The sequence below is a fragment of the Drosophila miranda genome, assembly GCF_003369915.1.
Source record: "Drosophila miranda strain MSH22 chromosome Y unlocalized genomic scaffold, D.miranda_PacBio2.1 Contig_Y1_pilon, whole genome shotgun sequence".
Classification (NCBI taxonomy): domain Eukaryota; kingdom Metazoa; phylum Arthropoda; class Insecta; order Diptera; family Drosophilidae; genus Drosophila; species Drosophila miranda.
In genome coordinates, this window is record NW_022881603.1 from 41957320 (window position 1) to 41975952 (window position 18633).

At 45.3% G+C, this 18633-nt stretch overlaps 1 protein-coding gene and 1 long non-coding RNA gene across 2 annotated transcripts; one reads left to right on the forward strand and one right to left on the reverse strand.

The window, feature by feature from the left end:
* Positions 1–66: 66 nt before the first annotated feature.
* On the forward strand, positions 67–620 carry LOC117190840. The gene is made up of 2 exons (XR_004473862.1): positions 67–386; positions 437–620. It is a non-coding gene; the product is annotated as an uncharacterized LOC117190840 (long non-coding RNA).
* A 5153-nt stretch (positions 621–5773) lies between these two features.
* Positions 5774–9804, reverse strand: LOC108160716. The gene is made up of 2 exons (XM_033396520.1): positions 6641–9804; positions 5774–6573 (listed from the first exon to the last, which is right to left on the reverse strand). The coding sequence occupies exons 1-2, from the start codon at positions 9688–9690 to the stop codon at positions 5814–5816; spliced, it is 3810 nt and encodes a 1269-aa protein (XP_033252411.1). The 5' UTR covers positions 9691–9804; the 3' UTR covers positions 5774–5813.
* Positions 9805–18633: the final 8829 nt, after the last annotated feature.

Consider the following 18633-nt stretch of genomic DNA (forward strand, 5'->3'; position numbering starts at 1 on the left):
TTCTAGAAAGATACTTTTCATACCGCCCTCGCAAGCATAGCTCGAAGAAATTGGTGGAATGCAGGAGATCCAGAAGATCATCCGATTGCACAGTTATGTTAAAGCTTAAAGCTCAGCTTAGGAATGCAATAGGTACAGGCGAATAGACTTTATTCATGTGAAATCATTCCCCTGCATAGTTTCACTTACGGCACACGTATATATAGATTTTCGTGATAGCAATCGCAGAGTGAATGGTGAAGACACGTGGAGTTACATAACTTCCAATTTTTCGCTATTATCTAATCATCCACTGTTTATTTGGATTAATAAATCCGAAGAGTGGCGTTAGCTGAACTACCCGAGGGAAAAGTGCAAATAAAGTGAAATTCTTGAAAGAAGCAAAGGTACGTTAGTCCACCGTGGAAAGATAAGGTTCTGACACAGTTTTATTTAGGGATAGGAGTACTGGAAAATCTTAATACAGCCAAGCCGGCCAACCAATCTACGGTATCAACTACTGAAACAACAAAGCTGGCCGTTTGGGAGCTAGTGCAGTGCACATCCACGGCGGCAAAGTGAAGGCTGAACCGTTGACGTTGGGCTAGCTCAATATCGGAAATCATTTACGGCTCGTGAAAGACCAACCACCATACACCACTGCTGGATGTCCGAACTTCAGTTGGAACCTGCCGATCTCAAAAAGCCGGAGGACATAATCGTCACCAACCTACGAAAATTTACAAAGGATTGAGTAATTAGGCTAGCCTAAACCACATTGCCTCAGAACCACTCTTGCTGTCAGCAGATTTTTGTTTTATTTTGATTCCCGTGTTTCTCAAGTTAAATTTCAAGTGCAAGTTCCCGTTTTCCTTTATCATTATCACATAAAAATCTATACGCTGCTGCTCTAAGAACCAGCTGTTTAGATCCACATATTCATATCTCGTTTATCATTGTGTTGATTAATGTAGTAACTAAATAGCTTCCTCCAATGAGTAAATTTGTAAAGTAACTGAAGATTTTGAAAACTGAGCAATATGAGTTTGGGATGTGTTTCTCTTTATATATATACGTACATTTAAACTGACCAACCTCTAAATTACACAGCGTATATAAATGAATCCGTCAAAGTCATCTTGGGCTCAACGATACACCGATGAGTTTAACCAATTACTGTGAGTACCACTAGTGGCTGAAACCACAATGCCTATACACCAATGCAGGCGTAAGTTTGTTAAAGTAGATATATATATACTGATTTGAAAGAATATTTCCCCCCTCAAATGCTCAAATAATTAAGTTTTTTTTGCTGATCCAAGAAGAAGGAAGTTTGTATATTTTTGTTTATTTGTAAATGTAAGGAATCGGATTATATCTGTAATTTATGTAAAAAATATATATATCAATACAATCTCTCATAGTTAGGGACATTTAACATAAAAATAAAAGGAATTTGTAATCATGAGTATGTCTGCCTAAACTAAATATTATCTCCGTCCGTCAAGTACTTATGCTTGTCTCTCTCAAAATGCACTAGAAGATGTTGAATTTTTGAAATGGGACAACGCCCGAATGTAAACGCGTTTGTCATGGTTGGGTGGGTAAAGACTAGGGACATACATCACCGCTGTTCCCTCCATCAGACAGAAGACGAACTACACCTTATTCTAAGCGGTTTCTAAATGCGTATCGGCGCAGAGTAGAAATGAGTTTTCTTTATTGGTTATTGATATTAACGTCGAGATCCTGTTTAATTTTTTTGAAGCGCATTATATTGATTTGTGTCAGGAAAACTGTGTAGCTAGGGGAGAAAGAACCCCGACCAATCCGACGAGCTGGACCCGAGCACAGCGAGAATGCGCGCCTTCGAACCTAGCTTCCTATTCACATGAGGTCAGAAAAAAACCATCTATTGGCCAATGTCGGAGTTAGAGCCTAAATAGGCTCTGGCCCTAACTCACTGGCGAAGACTGAACACTACACTCTTCAGTGCTCAGTAATCTCCTCTTGCCCGGCGTTAACACTTCCACTTTAGTTTCTTTCTGCTTGGAACCAGGCTTACCTGATTTTCGAACGCCTCTCTGTTTCTTGGACAGTTTTACCAAAGCTTTTGGATCAGTATCCATAGAATACTTGGCTTGCTTGTCCTTCTTGAATATGTTCACATTATTTTGCAAAGAAATCTCGCTTTCCGTATTCTCCAATGTGATCTCAGTTTCTAAAGGAGATATTTGGGATGTATTCTCACCGCGAATGGCGTCTTTCCCGTCTCTTTTGGATGCAATGCGGTCTTGTTCATTCTCAGTTTCAATAGGAGGTTTAATCTGATCTTTTCCTTTCTCAGTTTTTTTCTTCTTCGCAGTTTATTTTCTTTCTCATTTATGTCGGATGAATGGCCGTCCAGTCCATCTGACACTGATCGACCTTTCTTTTGGTGTTTTCTTACTTTTTATACCCGATACTCAAAATGAGTAGCGCCTTCAGCGCCTAGTGCTCAAAGACTATTAGAGCTAGAGCAACGATGTCTTGGAACCAGACTTCTGTGATATGTCACTGCTACAAAAATATTTCAAAACTTCGCCCCGCCCACTTCCGCCCCCACAAAGGACGAAAATCTGTGGCATCCACATTTTTAAAGATACGATAAAACCAAAAACGCAGAATCGGTGGGGATGACCATATCTTCTACAGTGCAAAATCTGAACCAGATCGTATAATGATTATCGCCAGAATCAAGAAAACAATTTCATTCTTTCTCGCTCTGTCTCTCTCTAACACACAGGTTTCATGGTCGGTTTTGTCAATTGCAAAATATGAGTTCAAGGATCTCAGAACCTATAAGAGCCAGAGCAACCAAATTTGGTATCCACACTCCTGTGATATCGGACCTTGACCGTTTCGTGTCCAAATTTCGCCACACCCACAAATCTCAGAGACTATTAAGGCTAGAGTAACCAAATTTGGTACACACACTCCTTTAAGATGTCACTATAAAACGTATATCTCAGAATTTCGCCATACTCCCTTCCGCCCCCACAAAGGACGAAAATCTGTTGCATCCACAATATTGCACATTCGAGAAAACTAAAAACGCAGAATCATAGATAACGACCATGTCTATCAGATTGCTGAATCTGGATCAGATCGGATCATTTTTGTAGCCAAAAGCAAGAAATCAATTTTCAGTGGCTACGCAGCGCCCGACGTCACGCTCAGACTGATTTTCTGTCTCTCTCGCACGCACTCTTTGTCGTGTGGTTCAATATTAGCGGCGTCTGCCGGAGGAGAGCCATACTGACTTAGTATCGGGTATAACTGTAGAGTTGCGGTGTCCGCAGCAACTCACAACGTTCCCCCTCGTTTCCAGCTACTTTTCTGTTCAGCACTACGTTGACATCAGCGGGCCTATCCAGATCTAGTAATTTCTTCAGATTCATTTGGCGTGGAGTTCCTGGAGCGCCTCCTTTTTATACCCGATACTCAAAATGAGTATTGGGGTATATTAGATTTGTGGTAAAAGTGGATGTGTGTAACGTCCAGAAGGAAGCGTTTCCGACCCCATAAAGTATATATATTCTGGATCAGCATCAATAGCCGAGTCGATTGAGCCCTGTCTGTCTGTCCGTCTGTCCGTCTGTCCGTCCGTCCGTCCGTCCGTCTGTCCGTCCCCTTCAGCGCCTAGTGCTCAAAGACTATAAGATCTAGAGCAACGATGTTTTGGATCCAAACTTCAGTGATATGTCTCTGCTACAAAAATATTTCAAAACTTCGCCCCGCCCACTTCCGCCCCCACAAAGGACGAAAATCTGTGGCATCTACATTTTTTAAGATACGATAAAACCAAAAACGCAGAATCGTAGAAAATGACTATATGTTCTAGAGTGTGAAATCTCAATCAGATCGTGTAATTATTATAGCCAGAATCAAGAAAACAATTTCATTCTTTCTCGCTCTGTCTCTCTCTAACACACAGGTTTCATGGTCGGTTTTGCCAATTGCAAAATATGAGTTCAAGGATCTCAGAACCTATAAGGGCCAGAGTACCAAATTTGGTATCCACACTCCTGTGATATCGGACCTTGACCGTTTCGTGTCCAAATTTCGCCACACCCCCTTCCGCCACCACAAAGGACGAAAATCTGGGGCATCCACAAATCTCAGAGACTATTAAGGCTAGAGTAACCAAATTTGGTATCCGCACTTCTGGTAGATCTAACTATAAAACGTATATCTCAGAATTTCGCCCCACCCTCTTCCGCCCCCACAAAGGACGAAAATCTGTTGCATCCACAATATTGCAGATTCGAGAAAACTAAAAATACAGAATCATTGATAACGACCATATCTATCAGATTGCTGAATCTGGATCAGATCGGATAATTTGTATAGCCAAAAGCAACAAATCAATTTGCAGTGGCTACGAGGCGCCCGACGTCACGCTCAGACTGATTTTCTGTCTCTCTCGCACGCACTCTTTGTCGTGTGGTTCAATATTAGCGGCGTCTGCCGGAGGAGAGTATAACTGTAGAGTTGCGGTGTCCGCAGCAACTCACACCGTTCCCCCTCGTTCTTTGTACTTTGTTCGCCTTCGATTGTCGTCCTGCCTCAGCCTCCACCAGGTCCGCATACATCTGCCACAGCTCATCGATTGTTGGCTTCGGAAGACGACTATCACTGGTATCACTGCGTTTGAACATCTTGAGTTTCTTCTTTAACCTCTTTTTCTTGTACTCGCCGGGCAGCTCAATCAAATTTACATAATCGGTATCGGGGTCAGGGTCAGCATGTTTTTTCTTCTTTGGCTTCCATGGCTTCAATGGCCTGGCAGGCAACGCTGGCACGACGTATAACTGACCGACAGGATTCTGGGTCACGGCTGTCACATAGTCTGTTCGGGGACGCCTCTTGCGGAGCACTTCCATATCCCAAAAATCGGAGAACCCACCAAGGATGCCATGACGTGGTTTTCGCGACTTCTTTCGACTGTCGTAAGGCGCCGACAAATACCGCCTAACCTCCTCCTGACCCTCTATGGTTGGGTGGAGGATCGAGGTCCTATTAAGACCCTTTCTGAGCTTAAGCAGACACCTGTCCAGAAGTCGCTGCGGTCTGCGATGCCTCCCCAGCTGTTTGCGCAGCAGACGCAGCCGGCGATCCAACTTGCGTTCCTCCTGCCTCTGCTGCACGATCAGCCGGCGTTGCGACAACAGCGACTTGGACCAACTGTGCAACTATGTGGCTACCGTTCTGGCGACCTCATGCCTTGCCTGATCCCTTTGCACCTGTTCCATATCTCTCTGCCTGGCCTCTATCGCTTTGCGCACCTTACGGAGCAGCTCATCGCGGATCTGGCTCATCATGCGCAGCCGCCGATAGGCCTGGTGTCTGTAGCTCCTCAGGTGTCAGCCATTGCGCCTCACCTGCTTCTTCAGCAACACCATCTTGGTGCATCGATGCAGCAATGAAACCTGCATCTTATACGTGTTTATCTTGACAGTCGGTTAAAGTGAGTGACATAAAATAAAACTACTATTGATTTGGTAAATGTGAATATATCGAAATTCAAATGCAAATAAAAATAAACTATTGATATCCCAAAAGAATAACTCAAAGGTGAACTGTTTAACCGATTGGTTCAACATTAAATCATTAAATTTTCTCTATTCTTCTCTACTCTCGCGGTAGCGCTTTTAAGCGCCAGTTGGACGATTTCTCTAATCTCTGACTAAAGTTCTAATAGACTAAAGAACTAATTTTGGTTTGACATTGGAATTTTATTTAATAGTAAAATAAACTCAACGAAAAAATAAACAAATAAAAAAATAACCACCTTAGAGTCCCACAAAGGCCCTAGGCTGCTGCTCGCCCGCCTCCTTGAAGAGCTCTGCGGTCTTCACCAGCTTGATGAATCGAGGCGAGTACTCGCTGGAGATGCGCGCCTGCATGACGTTGTTCATGCTGGTCTGCCGCAGCACCTCTTGCAGCTTGGCATTTCGCTGCCTGCGCTCCACGGAGTCTGCCATTTTGCGGAGGTACATGAGGTCCATGAGAAGTTCATCTCGGACATTGGCCGCCGAACGCTGATCTGCCAGTGGAAGCTCCTCGTACTGACGCAGAAGTTTCTTGACGATGCGCGACCCGAAATCAATCTTGTCGCTATCGAGTAAACCCACATCCTGGTTGAAGTCGTCGGCCAGACCACTCAGCGCGTTCTCTCGCTTCTCGCGGCACTTCTTCTGCTCATCCATAGTCTTCAGGATGAGGTCGTAGAACACACTCAGGTCTGGGCGCAGGGGAATGCAGGACCGAACCCGCACCTGCTTGTCGATGATGTCGCTAATGGCCGCCATGGTCTCCCGCACCATGGTCTCCGTCTGATGCAGGTACTGATCGTTTTTGTCATTCCGGATCTGATAGAAGTTTTTGGTCTTCTTGAGGGAGCCCTTGCGATTGCGCTCCAGCTCGGCCAACAGACGATCCATGCCCGGATCATTGCTGACTGCCTCAAGCACGGCCGACACAATGTCCTCCGACGTTTTGCCAGTTATAAGCTTCTCCAAGCTGTCATCACAGGATTCGGCATTTCCACTACTGCAAGAAGAGATGTGATGTGGATGTGAACAAAGGAACATTCCAAACAGGATCTCGTACTACTTACCATTTGCTCGATTCTGGCTTGTACTCCTTTTTCCCCTTGGACTTCTCTTTGCCCCACCTATTATTCCTTCTGTGGCCGGTATTATCCCTCCAATTTCTACCCGCTTCGCGTGCATATCGATCATCATTCTGCATTAAAGTATCGTCACTCCCGTGCTCTGCCGAATCCGCCGAATCCGCCGAATCCGCCCAATCAAGAATCAAGTCGGTGTTCATCTGATCGAAGGCTGGCTGCATGTTGATTGATCCGTTGCCATAGAACTGTTTTGTCTTTGGATCCCCGCACACGTTCGCGTTGATGGACAACCTAAGGGCATCTGGTTTATAGCAGACATCGCCGGTCGGCACAGCAGGTCCAGAAGTTTTACCCTGATCAGCCCCTCCTGAGTCCGTTGCATTCGTTGACGTATCGGTAGTATTCGTCATGGATGGAATACTCGTTTTGTTTCCACCAAACCCTGGTGTAGTCGACTCCGTCATCATGTTGGGGACGGGCGTTGTAATTGATATGCAATTGGGATCAATGGTTATGGACACTGAGGGCCGCGTCAGTGGTTCAACTTGTGTAATGCATGGATCCACTGTGGACAACATGTTGTTCTTGACCTGCTTGTTAAAGAAAGGACCAAAGTATCGATGGACTGCGGATTGCTTCATTAGCGGCGGCGCTATCAGCTGCTTTTGCTGGGTCTTTAGAGGTGCCTGTTGCTGAGGTGGCAGGTATTGCTGTTTTGGCAGATATAGCTTCTGTGGAAAGTGTTGCTTTTGTGGCAGATATTGATGCTGAATCGGTGACTGCTGCTGTTGCTGCTGCAGTTGTTCTTGTTGCTGCTGCTGCGCTGGACGATTCTCTTGCAGCTGAAGCGGACGATTCTTTTGCAGCTTCTGAAGCTCATTAAAAAAGTTAGTCAAATTGAAGCTGGCCTTGAAATTGGAGGGTTGCTGTAGCTGTTGCGGCTGCTGTTGCTGCTGCTGTTGCTGCTGTTGTTGCTGCTGCTGCTGCTGCTGCAGCGGCAGCTGCTGCGGCTGCTGTTGCTGTGGTATCTGCAGAGGCTGCTGCGTTAACTGGTAGACTCCATTAGCTCGCTGATTCATCATGGGCACCTGAACGCTAGAAGCATCATAGAGACTGGCCTCGTCCTCTCCGTAAAAATCGATCTCTTCCTCGACATCGGGCATAAGAAGGCCACTTCCAAGGTCTCCAAAATGCAAGTGATTCCCATTGTAGTCCTCCAGGTCGTCCAGCAGAGGAGCAGCCATGCTCTTGGTTCTCTCGGGGCATTCCGGGGGCTGCTGCTCTTCTCCGATGGACCGTTTGGAGCGCCGGTTTTTCCTGGGAAACCAGCGACGACGTAGGCTTTGGATGTGCCGCTTGTTGCGATCTTTGTCGCCACTAAAATGCGACAGCTCATTGGCCAGAAGTTTGACCACTGCATCGGGATTGGGCAAATGGGGAGTACCTCGTGCTATTTTGGCATCTGTTTCTAGCCTTGTCTTGGCCTCAATGCTTTCCACCTTAACAGCAGAGTCCTGAGCACTTTCGCCCACCTCCGGCTTTGTTGAAATGTCCGCCTCAGATACAGATACAGCATCATCTTTCAGCTCTATTGGTTCCGTAGGCTTAACCTCAATGTCCGTTCCCACTTTCAGTGACTTTGCTTCAGCCTCGACTTGCACCTTTTCGAAAGCAGTAGCTTTATCCGGCTCCACTTTGACATCCTGTTGTTCTTCGACTTTTGGTTCACTTGGTTCGGCCTTAGTTAGTTCCATATTTAAGGTATACTCCCGCTTGTAGCGTCCCGGGTCCCCAACGGACCTGCGATTGGGGCGCAAGTAGTCGACCATGTTGGGCATCTGCCGCTGGCTGAGAGCATGGAAGCGATCGTACGGGGGCAGGCGATAGTCGTAGCTCTGGGGCAGATCCAACATGTTGTGGCCACCGGAGGATACAACCTCCGGAGACTGCCTCATTTTGTTGGTCATCGGACTGAGGCCATCGTACTGCTGCCGCCGTTCACCATCATCGCTCATGTATCCCTCTTGATTCTGTTCCTGATAATGATCAAAATACAGATCTGGATCCTGCTGCTGCTCCTGCTCCCGTCTCATTTTCGGCTCCCGGCGATTTATCAGTTCGTCCACGAGATGGGCATGCTGGCTCTCCACCAGCGCATTGCTCGGCAGCGAGGGTCCCATTCCCTTGAGCATGAGGCGGTTGCTCGTCTTTAACTTGATCTCGTTCATTGGATTGAAGCCGTGATAGGAGCTGCGCTTCTTCAAACCCCTGTTCTTGGGCGGAATTTTCCGTTGGGCGTTCTCAGAGGCCTCCTGCTCGATCTTAGACAGCTTGTAGTTGGCCTCGTGCAACAAATTGTTGGGCCTCCATTTAGGCGAATCGAGCCGGAGCAATTTTTGCTCATACAACCCGTCCGGCACTGGCCTGTTTTCAAACTCCGGTAGATCGTCGTTGAGTTCTGCCTTCTTGAGGTACTCCTTCACCCGGTATGGATCCCTTTTGCTAGTCTTCTCATGCTCGTTTAGAATGTCCTGGGCCTGCTTCAGCTTGATGTCCAGGTAGGTGAGACCGCTACCACCGTACTGAAAGGGAGCCATGGTGGTCTCGAACACTGGAATGATGGGATCCACCGCAGTATCCTTGTACTTCTGCTTCACCTTGTCGATCTCTGTGTTCTGCATATCCTTCAAGTAGTTACTTTCGTAGTTCGTGCCCCTCTGTTTACTGACAGTATGTGATTTCTTGTGGCCTGCCTGGAAGTCCCGATACCAGGCGTTGGCTGCCTCCGCCATGGCATTGTCCTCCGATTCTCCGCTGCTGGTCTGGGCAAAGCTGGCCAGCATATCGTCGATGGTGTGCCTGGGCAGTCTTCGGTACTGATCCTGGCCGTGGAGATCCTGAATCTTGCCGCGCGCCTCCTTCACGGCCCGATTGAAGCTGCGCAACTTCTCGCTGCTCGACGGCTCCGAGTCGGCCGGGAGCAACTTGGAACCACCCAGCACCATCAGAGTCCACCAGAATTGTAAGAAAATCATATTCCAATCTGGGTACGATTCGTTCCAATTCAGATTATCTTTCAAAAGGTACAGAGAAAACTCAATTAGAAAGTTCTGCCTCCCAGCCAGCTTGATCTGAATTGGGTTTTCGGCTTTTGGATTTTTCGGAGTCAGTTCTTTACTTGCCACTTGCCACTTGGGCTTGGGTGGCAACAGGTGTCTGGATGCACGGCACTGGATACCATTGTCGCACAACTTTGACAACGTGGCCAGATAAGAGTGGCAATGTCACAGAGCCCCCCATTGCCCTCCGGTTGGGGCTTGCATTGTGTCAAGTTTTTACACACGTACGACGGCTGCGCCGGCGAATTCCGACATCTGTTCAACATGAAATGTTCTTTGTTGCAACAACACACACCAACACACACATGAATGGATGTAAATGATTTTACCCCTCTGCCACAGCCCCACCCTCACACACTCAGCTGCAGCATTGTTTCCTCTCCCATGTAAATCAGATTTTTGTTTTATACCAAAACTTTCCCAAGCGAAGGCGGGAAATGGAAATGGAATCGAAATGGAATGGAATGAGGATGGGGATGATGATGGCGAAGGGTTGGGCTTTGAACAGCGACAATAACATTTCCTATTTCCTTCTCCCCGTGCCCGTCTCCATCTCCGCCCATCATGAGCGTGTGGGTGCTATCGTTTCGCGTTGTCAATGCCAAAGTAAGGACAATGTGCGGCTCGAAATAATTGAAAATAATCAAACATTCGGGACGAACAACTGCAGCATCACGAGCTTCATGAGCACCGCCAACAGTCGCACAGCAGCACCACCACCAAAACTAATGTAATTAGCGCGCTTCAAACGCGTTCGTCTCTGATTAAAAGTTTTGCGGCTTGGATGGTTCTCCCTGCCGGCCTGCCTCCTAACTCCTGCCTCCAGCCTCCTGCCCCCTGCCTCCCCAAGCCGCTCTCTAATCCGTTGAACAAAACTATGAATGAGGAAAACTCAACGTATTGTCTGATTTTTAGCCAAAAGTGCCCCAAAGTGGTAGGCAGGCGTCGCGTCGCTCCCTTCTGTGGGGCTTTTCCCAAGATTATTTTTCCAATAGTTTTTGGGAGTTATATATTCGAAGAAGCATTAAGTGAAGTAACAGAGAACTAAATATAATTGCTTCTGCCATATAAGACATGCATTATTTACTTCAGGTTAAGTGTTTTATCTTATTAATGGAAAAATAACCAACATAATAGAACAAAATCTGGACCGCACTAAAGTTACGAGGTCTGTGACTTTTTGACAATCATTTCATTCTTCAGCAGAGTCTCCTTTAAGGTCTATGCACTTTTTCCAATATTTCTCGTATTTTGTATCCCTAACAAAAAAGAAGGATTTGCCGTTAGAATCTAAAATCCTACCGTCCAGCCATTCTTCAGGTTTTAAACTTATAAATAGTCACTCGGGGCTAATTCCGGAAAATGGGAAGGACGAGGAAACTGCACAAATCTCTACCTGCACCCTTGCATTGTGGACGATTGTAGCCGAACGCGGTGCCCATTCTGCGAAAAGCTTTCTCATACTCACGTGATCATTGAAAATTTTAGCCATTGGCTTCCACAATCTCTCGCACTTTCGATATCCGAGACCTTAATTGAGCGTCCGTGTGCGGAAACAACGAGACTCTTCAAATCACTTTATTAACATTGAAATTGATGGTACATAGTTCCCATAGTACTTATCAACTTTGGCCTTGGTTCAAGTGATGGTTGTTTTCCGCAAAACAAAAATGCTTAATGAGCAAAAAGGAATTACGAGAATGTCTGTAATAAATGGCTGTCAAGCACAAACTGTCGCAGCGTTTTCAAGTTTTGATAGGAGCCAACTGACAGATACTTAAGAGGCGGGAAAGTTAAAATTTCACGGACTTATTGAACGGCCTTCAGAGATCAAACTACTTCGTAATGCACCTATCCCAGATGCTCGCGTTTCAAAATAATGGAAAGAGCGGTAATTGTGCATTAAAAAAAATTTTTACACTAATACAATATATGAGACTTTTCACTCGTTCGTTTTATTTCATTCTATTGGATTCTAGTCTTCGGGAATTTTCTCATACTTCTTTTTGTTCTTCCTACTCAGAACCAAAGAAAACTCATCGCATTCCTCTTTTTTAAAAATCCATCATAATTCACGCGGACTCTCAGCACTCTGCGTCCGTCTGTTGTTTTTCGATTATGTACCATTGTCTTGGCTTAAAGTTTTTTGGGGCCCCTCCCGGCCCCCACTGACTGCAACACTCTGAATGTTGCCTGGCAAATATTACAGCGATTCCTACTTATGTCCCGATTCGTTTGCTTGTCAGGCGGACTGCTCAAAGGGGAGCCGGGATGGGGAGCCAGCGACATGACAAAGGAGCACCGAGCAGAGAAAGAGGAAAACGGGCAGGCGGAAAAAAGGACTGCGAGCGCATCCTTGGACTCGTGCATCACAGGACATGACATGGCACGAGCCATTTCGTTTGTTTTTTCTATTCCCATTTTACAGCAGTCCCATGTCCAAACAAATTTCTTCTAGATTTTTTTTATTTGTATTTTTCCCCCTTTCTACGATCTCTGAGTAAAATATTATGTTACCAGGCGACAAAGAAAGAAGGAACTTTTTTTACACCCGCCAAAAATTTAATATAAGGGTATATCTGACTATCAAGAGTCTTTTCATATATCATTTTTATTATTACTACGAATTTTATGGAAACAATTAAAAAAGAATTTACAAAAGTCGACTTAGGGAATGTCTCGATGGTTTTCCTTACTTTGAATAGATATTTCAGAATTACACCTGTTGGGACCAATATGCGAAAAAATGGAAACCATTTGCTTTCCACGAGATAAAATTTGGTTGTAGGCCTGGATGAGTAAATCACCTCCCAGTACTTTGATTAAGAAAAAAGAAGGTATTTGTTTAATGATTAAATTGAAAGAAGAATTGTACGTAATTTCGCAGGATTTTGTATTCGTGTCGATAGAGTGAATGTATCTGAAGATTGCTACTCAAAGTTGAAGTTTTCTTTAACTTGTTAATTTCTTTTTTTTTATCCGAGTGGCGGGTATCTTTTAGTCGCAATAATTGAGCATGGCGTTCCCAGTTCCATTATACGTTGTCATTACTTTTGCATTTTTGCCAGCGGGCTCCAAGCTGAAAGATGAGTGGGGGGCGTGGCATGGCCCCGGTATGGGTCAGGGAAAGAACATATTTAAATGCAATTTCTATAAACAAATTTAGCTGCTTATGCATATGCAGCAAGCCGGCACACAAGCAATTCATTAAGCGGTAGTTGCGCATAGAACATTTCTGACAAAATGATGCCCGACAGTTTACGAGCCGCAGACGGCGGCGGGCAGGAGAATGGTGCCATGGACAGGGCCCACGAGGCAGACACGCCGAACGGCAGGAACTTATTTGCAAATTTCAAACCCTTCATTTTATTGGTCTCGAAATGAACAAATGGCGCACAAGCCGCACAGAGATATAGAGAGACGGTTTGGCTGGGAAAAATTTTGCATAATTTATGAGCAGAGCAAGCGGCGGCAACACACGAAGGACTCGGAAAAACAACGCACGAGCACCAAACGGCCAACTGATTTAAATGCAATTGCATTGAAGTATACTGTTCTGGTCGTATCCTTGTTGGGTTTCGGATATAGAGACAGCAGCACGTGCTGCATCAACAGGAGCATCGATGGCCAGACAAGACCCTTGTCCTGTTTTGTCTTGCTCTTGGCAATTTCTTTTCTTTTGCCAAGGTGTTGAGATGAACAGACGTGGAACTGGGAGACAGGGTCCAGAGGCCAGAAGCCATTCCCAGCCTGGTATCCTCTTGGCCTCAAGTTTCATCTATTTGCAGGCAAAAAAGACGCCACGACTCAAGAGGCAAACAACCAACAAATTTAGTGTATTTTGTGCATTCTTAAAATTGTGGAATTTATGTGACACGATGCGCCAATAGATCAGATTAAAACGAGGGGGAACGTTGTGAGTTGCTGCGGACACCGTTATACCCGATACTTAGTCAGTATGGCTCTCCTCCGGCAGACGCCGCTAATATTGAACGACACGACAAAGAGTGCGTGCGAGAGAGACAGAAAATCAGTCTGAGCGTGACGTCGGGCGCTGCGTAGCCACTGCAAATTGATTTGTTCCTATTGGCTATAAAAATGATCTGATCTGATCCAGATTCAGCAATCTGATAGATATGGTCATTATCTATGATTCTGCGTTTAGTTTTCTCGAATGTGCAATATTGTGGATGCAACAGATTTTCGTCCTTTGTGTGGGCGGAAGGGGGTGGGGCGAAATTTTGAGATACACGTTTTATAGTAAGATCTAACAGAAGTGCGGATACCAAATTTGGTTACTCTAGCCTTAATAGTCTCTGAGATTTTTGAATATCCCCAGATTTTCGTCCTTTGCGGGGGCGGAAGGGGGTGTGGCGAAATTTTGAAACAAACTCGTCTCGGTCCGATGTATTAGGAGTGTGGATACCAAATTTGGTTGCTCTAGCTTTTAAAGTCTCTGAGATCTAGGCGCTAATGTTTTACTCTAAGCAAAGCCGGCTATGCTACGTGTGTGTTAGAGAGAGACAGGGCGAGAAAAAAAAAAATTGTTTTCTTGATGCTGGCTATAATAATAATACGATCCAATTCTCTACAATTCTACTTTTTTGGTTTTCTCATATCTTTAAAATTGTGGATGCAACAGATTTTCGTCCTTTGTGTGGGCGGAAGGGGGTGGGGCGAAATTTTGAGATACACGTTTTATAGTAAGATCTAACAGAAGTGCGGATACCAAATTTGGTTACTCTAGCCTTAATAGTCTCTGAGATTTTTGAATATTCCCAGATTTTCGTCCTTTGCGGGGGCGGAAGGGGGTGTGGCGAAATTTTGAAACAAACTCGTCTCGGTCCGATATATTAGGAGTGTGGATACCAAATTTGGCTGAACTAGCTTTTATAGTCTCTGAGATCTAGGCGCTAATGTTTTACTCTAAGCAAAGCCGCCTATGCTACGTGTGTGTTAGAGAGAGACAGGGCGAGAAAAAATGAAATTGTTTTCTTGATGCTGGCTATAATAATAATACGATCCAATTCAGATTCCGCAGTCTTAAAGATATGGTCATTCTGAAGGGGACGGACAGACGGACGGACAGACAGACGGACAGACGGACAGACAGACAGACAGACAGGGCCCAATCGAATCGGCTATTGATGGTGATCAAGAATATATATACTTTATGGGGTCGGAAACGATTCCTTCTGGACGTTACACACATCCACTTTTACCACAAATCTAATATACCCCAATACTCATTTTGAGTATCGGGTATAAAAACATTAGATCCAACGAAGCAAGCTCCGAACAGACAATGCGGGTGATAGAGAAGAGTTATATGGACCGAAACCTTCAGATGGAACGGCAAGCCGAAACTTCAAGAATAGAATTTCTACAAGCTATTAATCTAGCTCTTTCAAACAGACTATTAGCCTACTAGAATATCTTTATTTCCGTTAGTACATACTCCCAAACAAAAATTTTCAAATTTAAAAACACGCACACAAGTTAGATATTAATCGGGAAACCCAAATATATCAGCAAAAAAAGAGCGGTAACGTTATGAGTAGCGGCAAGGGCCGCGGCTCTGATTTTATTTCCTTTACTCAGTCAAAATATAGGGGAGCTTATGATTTGTGCTGCTTACTATATATTTACTATATATTTCATACGTAATTATACGTGTTCTCCGGATCCGGTATCGAAGCCGATAACTGCCGCATTCTCTCGCTCTCTTTTGTTACCGCTGTTCGCAAAAGGGACGAAGTAAATCGCTGGTTAAGGGGAGGAGGATCTCTAATTTCTCTAAATTTGTTTAGCACTTGTCACAGAGAGAAAGGGAGGAGCCACGAGCGATAATAATGTTCTAATGTTAGTTCTGTTACGCCGGTTCGAGTTCTATTCGAGTATTTACTACGTAAAATAAGAAGTACATTCATTCACATTAACAGGCATGAAGGACTTGACAGGAGAACCACTTTACATGATACGATAACAAGGCATCTCAATTTCAATATGCGCCACAGATTAGCAGACCATTCCCCGCTGGAAAGTTTTAATGTCGCACAAAGTTCGTCAGTGCCCTCTGGCCAATAAACAATATTGCGATAAATTTGCGGCAGCAATGTAATTAAATTACTTAGCAAGTACCTGGCAGAACCCACCGCCAGGAAATGCACCACGAGAAATCCTTTTAACAGGTCTGCAAAATGCCAAACGTAGGCCGCACAGGGCCGGCCTGGGGCGGGCGCTTGGCTCAGGGGCATATTTCCATAAAGCCACCGCAATAACCGCTGTCAATGTGCGGATTAACACATCAATTACCAATACATATACGGGAAAGGCAGTACGGAAAAGAGAGACGCATACGGATACGGACTGAGGAGTGGGAAGTGAGGCAATGGGAATCCCTGTGAGTGGGGGCTAGGGCTACTGATTGCTTGCAGTGACAAAAATTTTATTTTGCGGAGTAATTTAATTAATTTCAAATTTTCGAAATCCAGCCACAGCTTGCTGGCGGAAAAACAATTTGAATTCCATGCTGGCCAGCAACAAACGTCATAATACCTCCCGTTCTAGTCGTTACCATTCACATTCACAGTTATGACGTGAATGAAGTGAAAATGTAACCATTTCCAGGCCCGTCTGGTCCCGTCCAGAGCCGGACACTGGATAACTAAATTAATTCGATAATTGACTTCCATTCTCTTGTCTGCCCCACGCATTCACCCCTTCAGGCTGCGAGGCAAACTGTTGATGCTGCCCCATGGACCATGGACCATGACCATGGCCTTCTTCTGCACACTTCTGCACCTCCTGGCTCCTGGCTCTTGGCTGGTTTTTCTTTTTTATGGGCGGCGCACAGAGAAAACATAAAAACGTCTGTTCCGTGTTGCATATGGAAAACTGCCTAAAGTTGGCTGAAAAAATGAGTGCGAGCGAGCGACCGAAAAGAAGTCGCAAAAGGAAATGTTGCAAAGTAGTAAAGGCTAGGCTAATGGCAATAGCATGACGACCCCCAAGGAAAGAAAAAAGTACCAGAGGATGTGGCAGACGGAAAGACAAGAAAACATGTCCAAGAGACCAGGCCACGCCAAGGAGTAGGAAGCCAGAAGCCAGTCAGGAAGTTTTTATAGTTGTGCAAGTGCATGTGATTGCTTTATGAGCTACAGATGAAGTGGTCGGAACGTCCGGTTCCAACTACAGGTCCAGGCCCAAGTCCGGGCTGTCATTTAGTTAATTATAAGCAATTAGCAGCGGATGTTGCCACCCGAAAGTTAAATATAAGGCTCCCAAATCTATTGAATATTTTTTGGCTTTGCAAACGAGTCACGGCTGTCACGAAACATTTAAAAATCTTCTGAACAGCTACTGGTGTCGATGTAGCTAGGACCTGTAGCTGTATGTCATTCGAATCCTGACGGATCAAAACGCAGTGATCATTGATGTTACGGGCTTAAACCAACCAAAATCAGCAGGTTGTCGATGTTTAAAACACTATTTTGACGTTAAGAAGTCAAGACTGGTGTTAATATTATTGCAAAATTATGTACCAATCTGATGACTTTCGGAAAATTTTCCAACGTCCTTTGCCAAACTCCTTCACAATTAGACAGCAAGAAGATCAATATTGTCTGCCTTTAGTAAAGGGTTCACCGAATATGCTGGAAATATACGACAGTGGTAAATCCAATTTAACCCACATTAAAGTTGCGCTTGAAGTAGAACCGTGTCTACTTATGTTTTCGAACAACACGGCAGAAGACTTCACCTTTTTAGACAACTTTCCAGCTTGTTACACGTTAATCCGTTGCATGCTCTTGGGCGTCGGGGTTGCCCCATGAGTGGGTTCGAGATGCGTGCAGGTGTGTCCTGACTATTTATCAATTTATTACGCGCAAAAGTTCCTGTTGTGGCCTTAACCCGCAGCTAGTTTCTGTCTCTGACAGCGCTCAACGCTCTATGGGAATTCGCTTGTCGATGGGTGCGAGCCGCTGAATTAGCCTGGCCCACAGACACGTACATATGTACATATGTACGTATTTCCCGTACACGGAAACGGATACGGATACGGACTCGGGAGCTTGCATCAGGTGGCTGGGCCTTGTTAACGGACTTATGCAGCGCTAATAAAACTTGCTCGCTGCAAATTGATTTATATGGGAGAGCGGGGCCAACAATTGCGGAGCTGAGCCGAGCCGAGCCAGGCCATGTCGGGGAGCAAGGAAAACTTTTAATTTTCCAAATGTATTCGCCGACAGAGAAGCTGATGTCTTCGATGGGCCACGCACATAAAGAACGAACCCAACTAGAGACAGAGCCAAAGCCAGAGTCAGAGCCAGAGAGAGTCCCAGAGAGAGCCAAGGTGGAATTTAGGGCCAACGGAGCCAACGTAAAAACTGGAAAATTATGACCAAAATGAGAATTTAATCGAAGTACGTGAGCGGAAAAATGAAAATTTGACTGCAACTGGGGAGAGCGTCTGACTGGCCAAGTGCAATCTCATGCAATTTTTATCATGGCCACAAATGCTGCTCCGCCTCCACCTCCACCTCCACCTCCTGCGACTGCAGCGCTTCCGCCTCTCGCTGCATCATCATCAACACTGTCTTCATCTTCTTATGCGTTACCTGCATCCCAGTCCTAGTCGTGGCAGTTGCGCAAATTAATGCCGCCGACACTGACTCTTGCTTTCTTTCCAACTCTGGCGTTTACCTCTGCGTCTGCCCCTGCACGATTCCCACACGCAGCCAGACAGAAAATTCTCAAATGAGTCAACAGTAGAAAAATTGTTTATTTTATTACCCGGCCCGGCCAAGGGAGAGGGGGGTTTAATGGCACTCGATCTCTGCGATTGTAGGAAAGAAA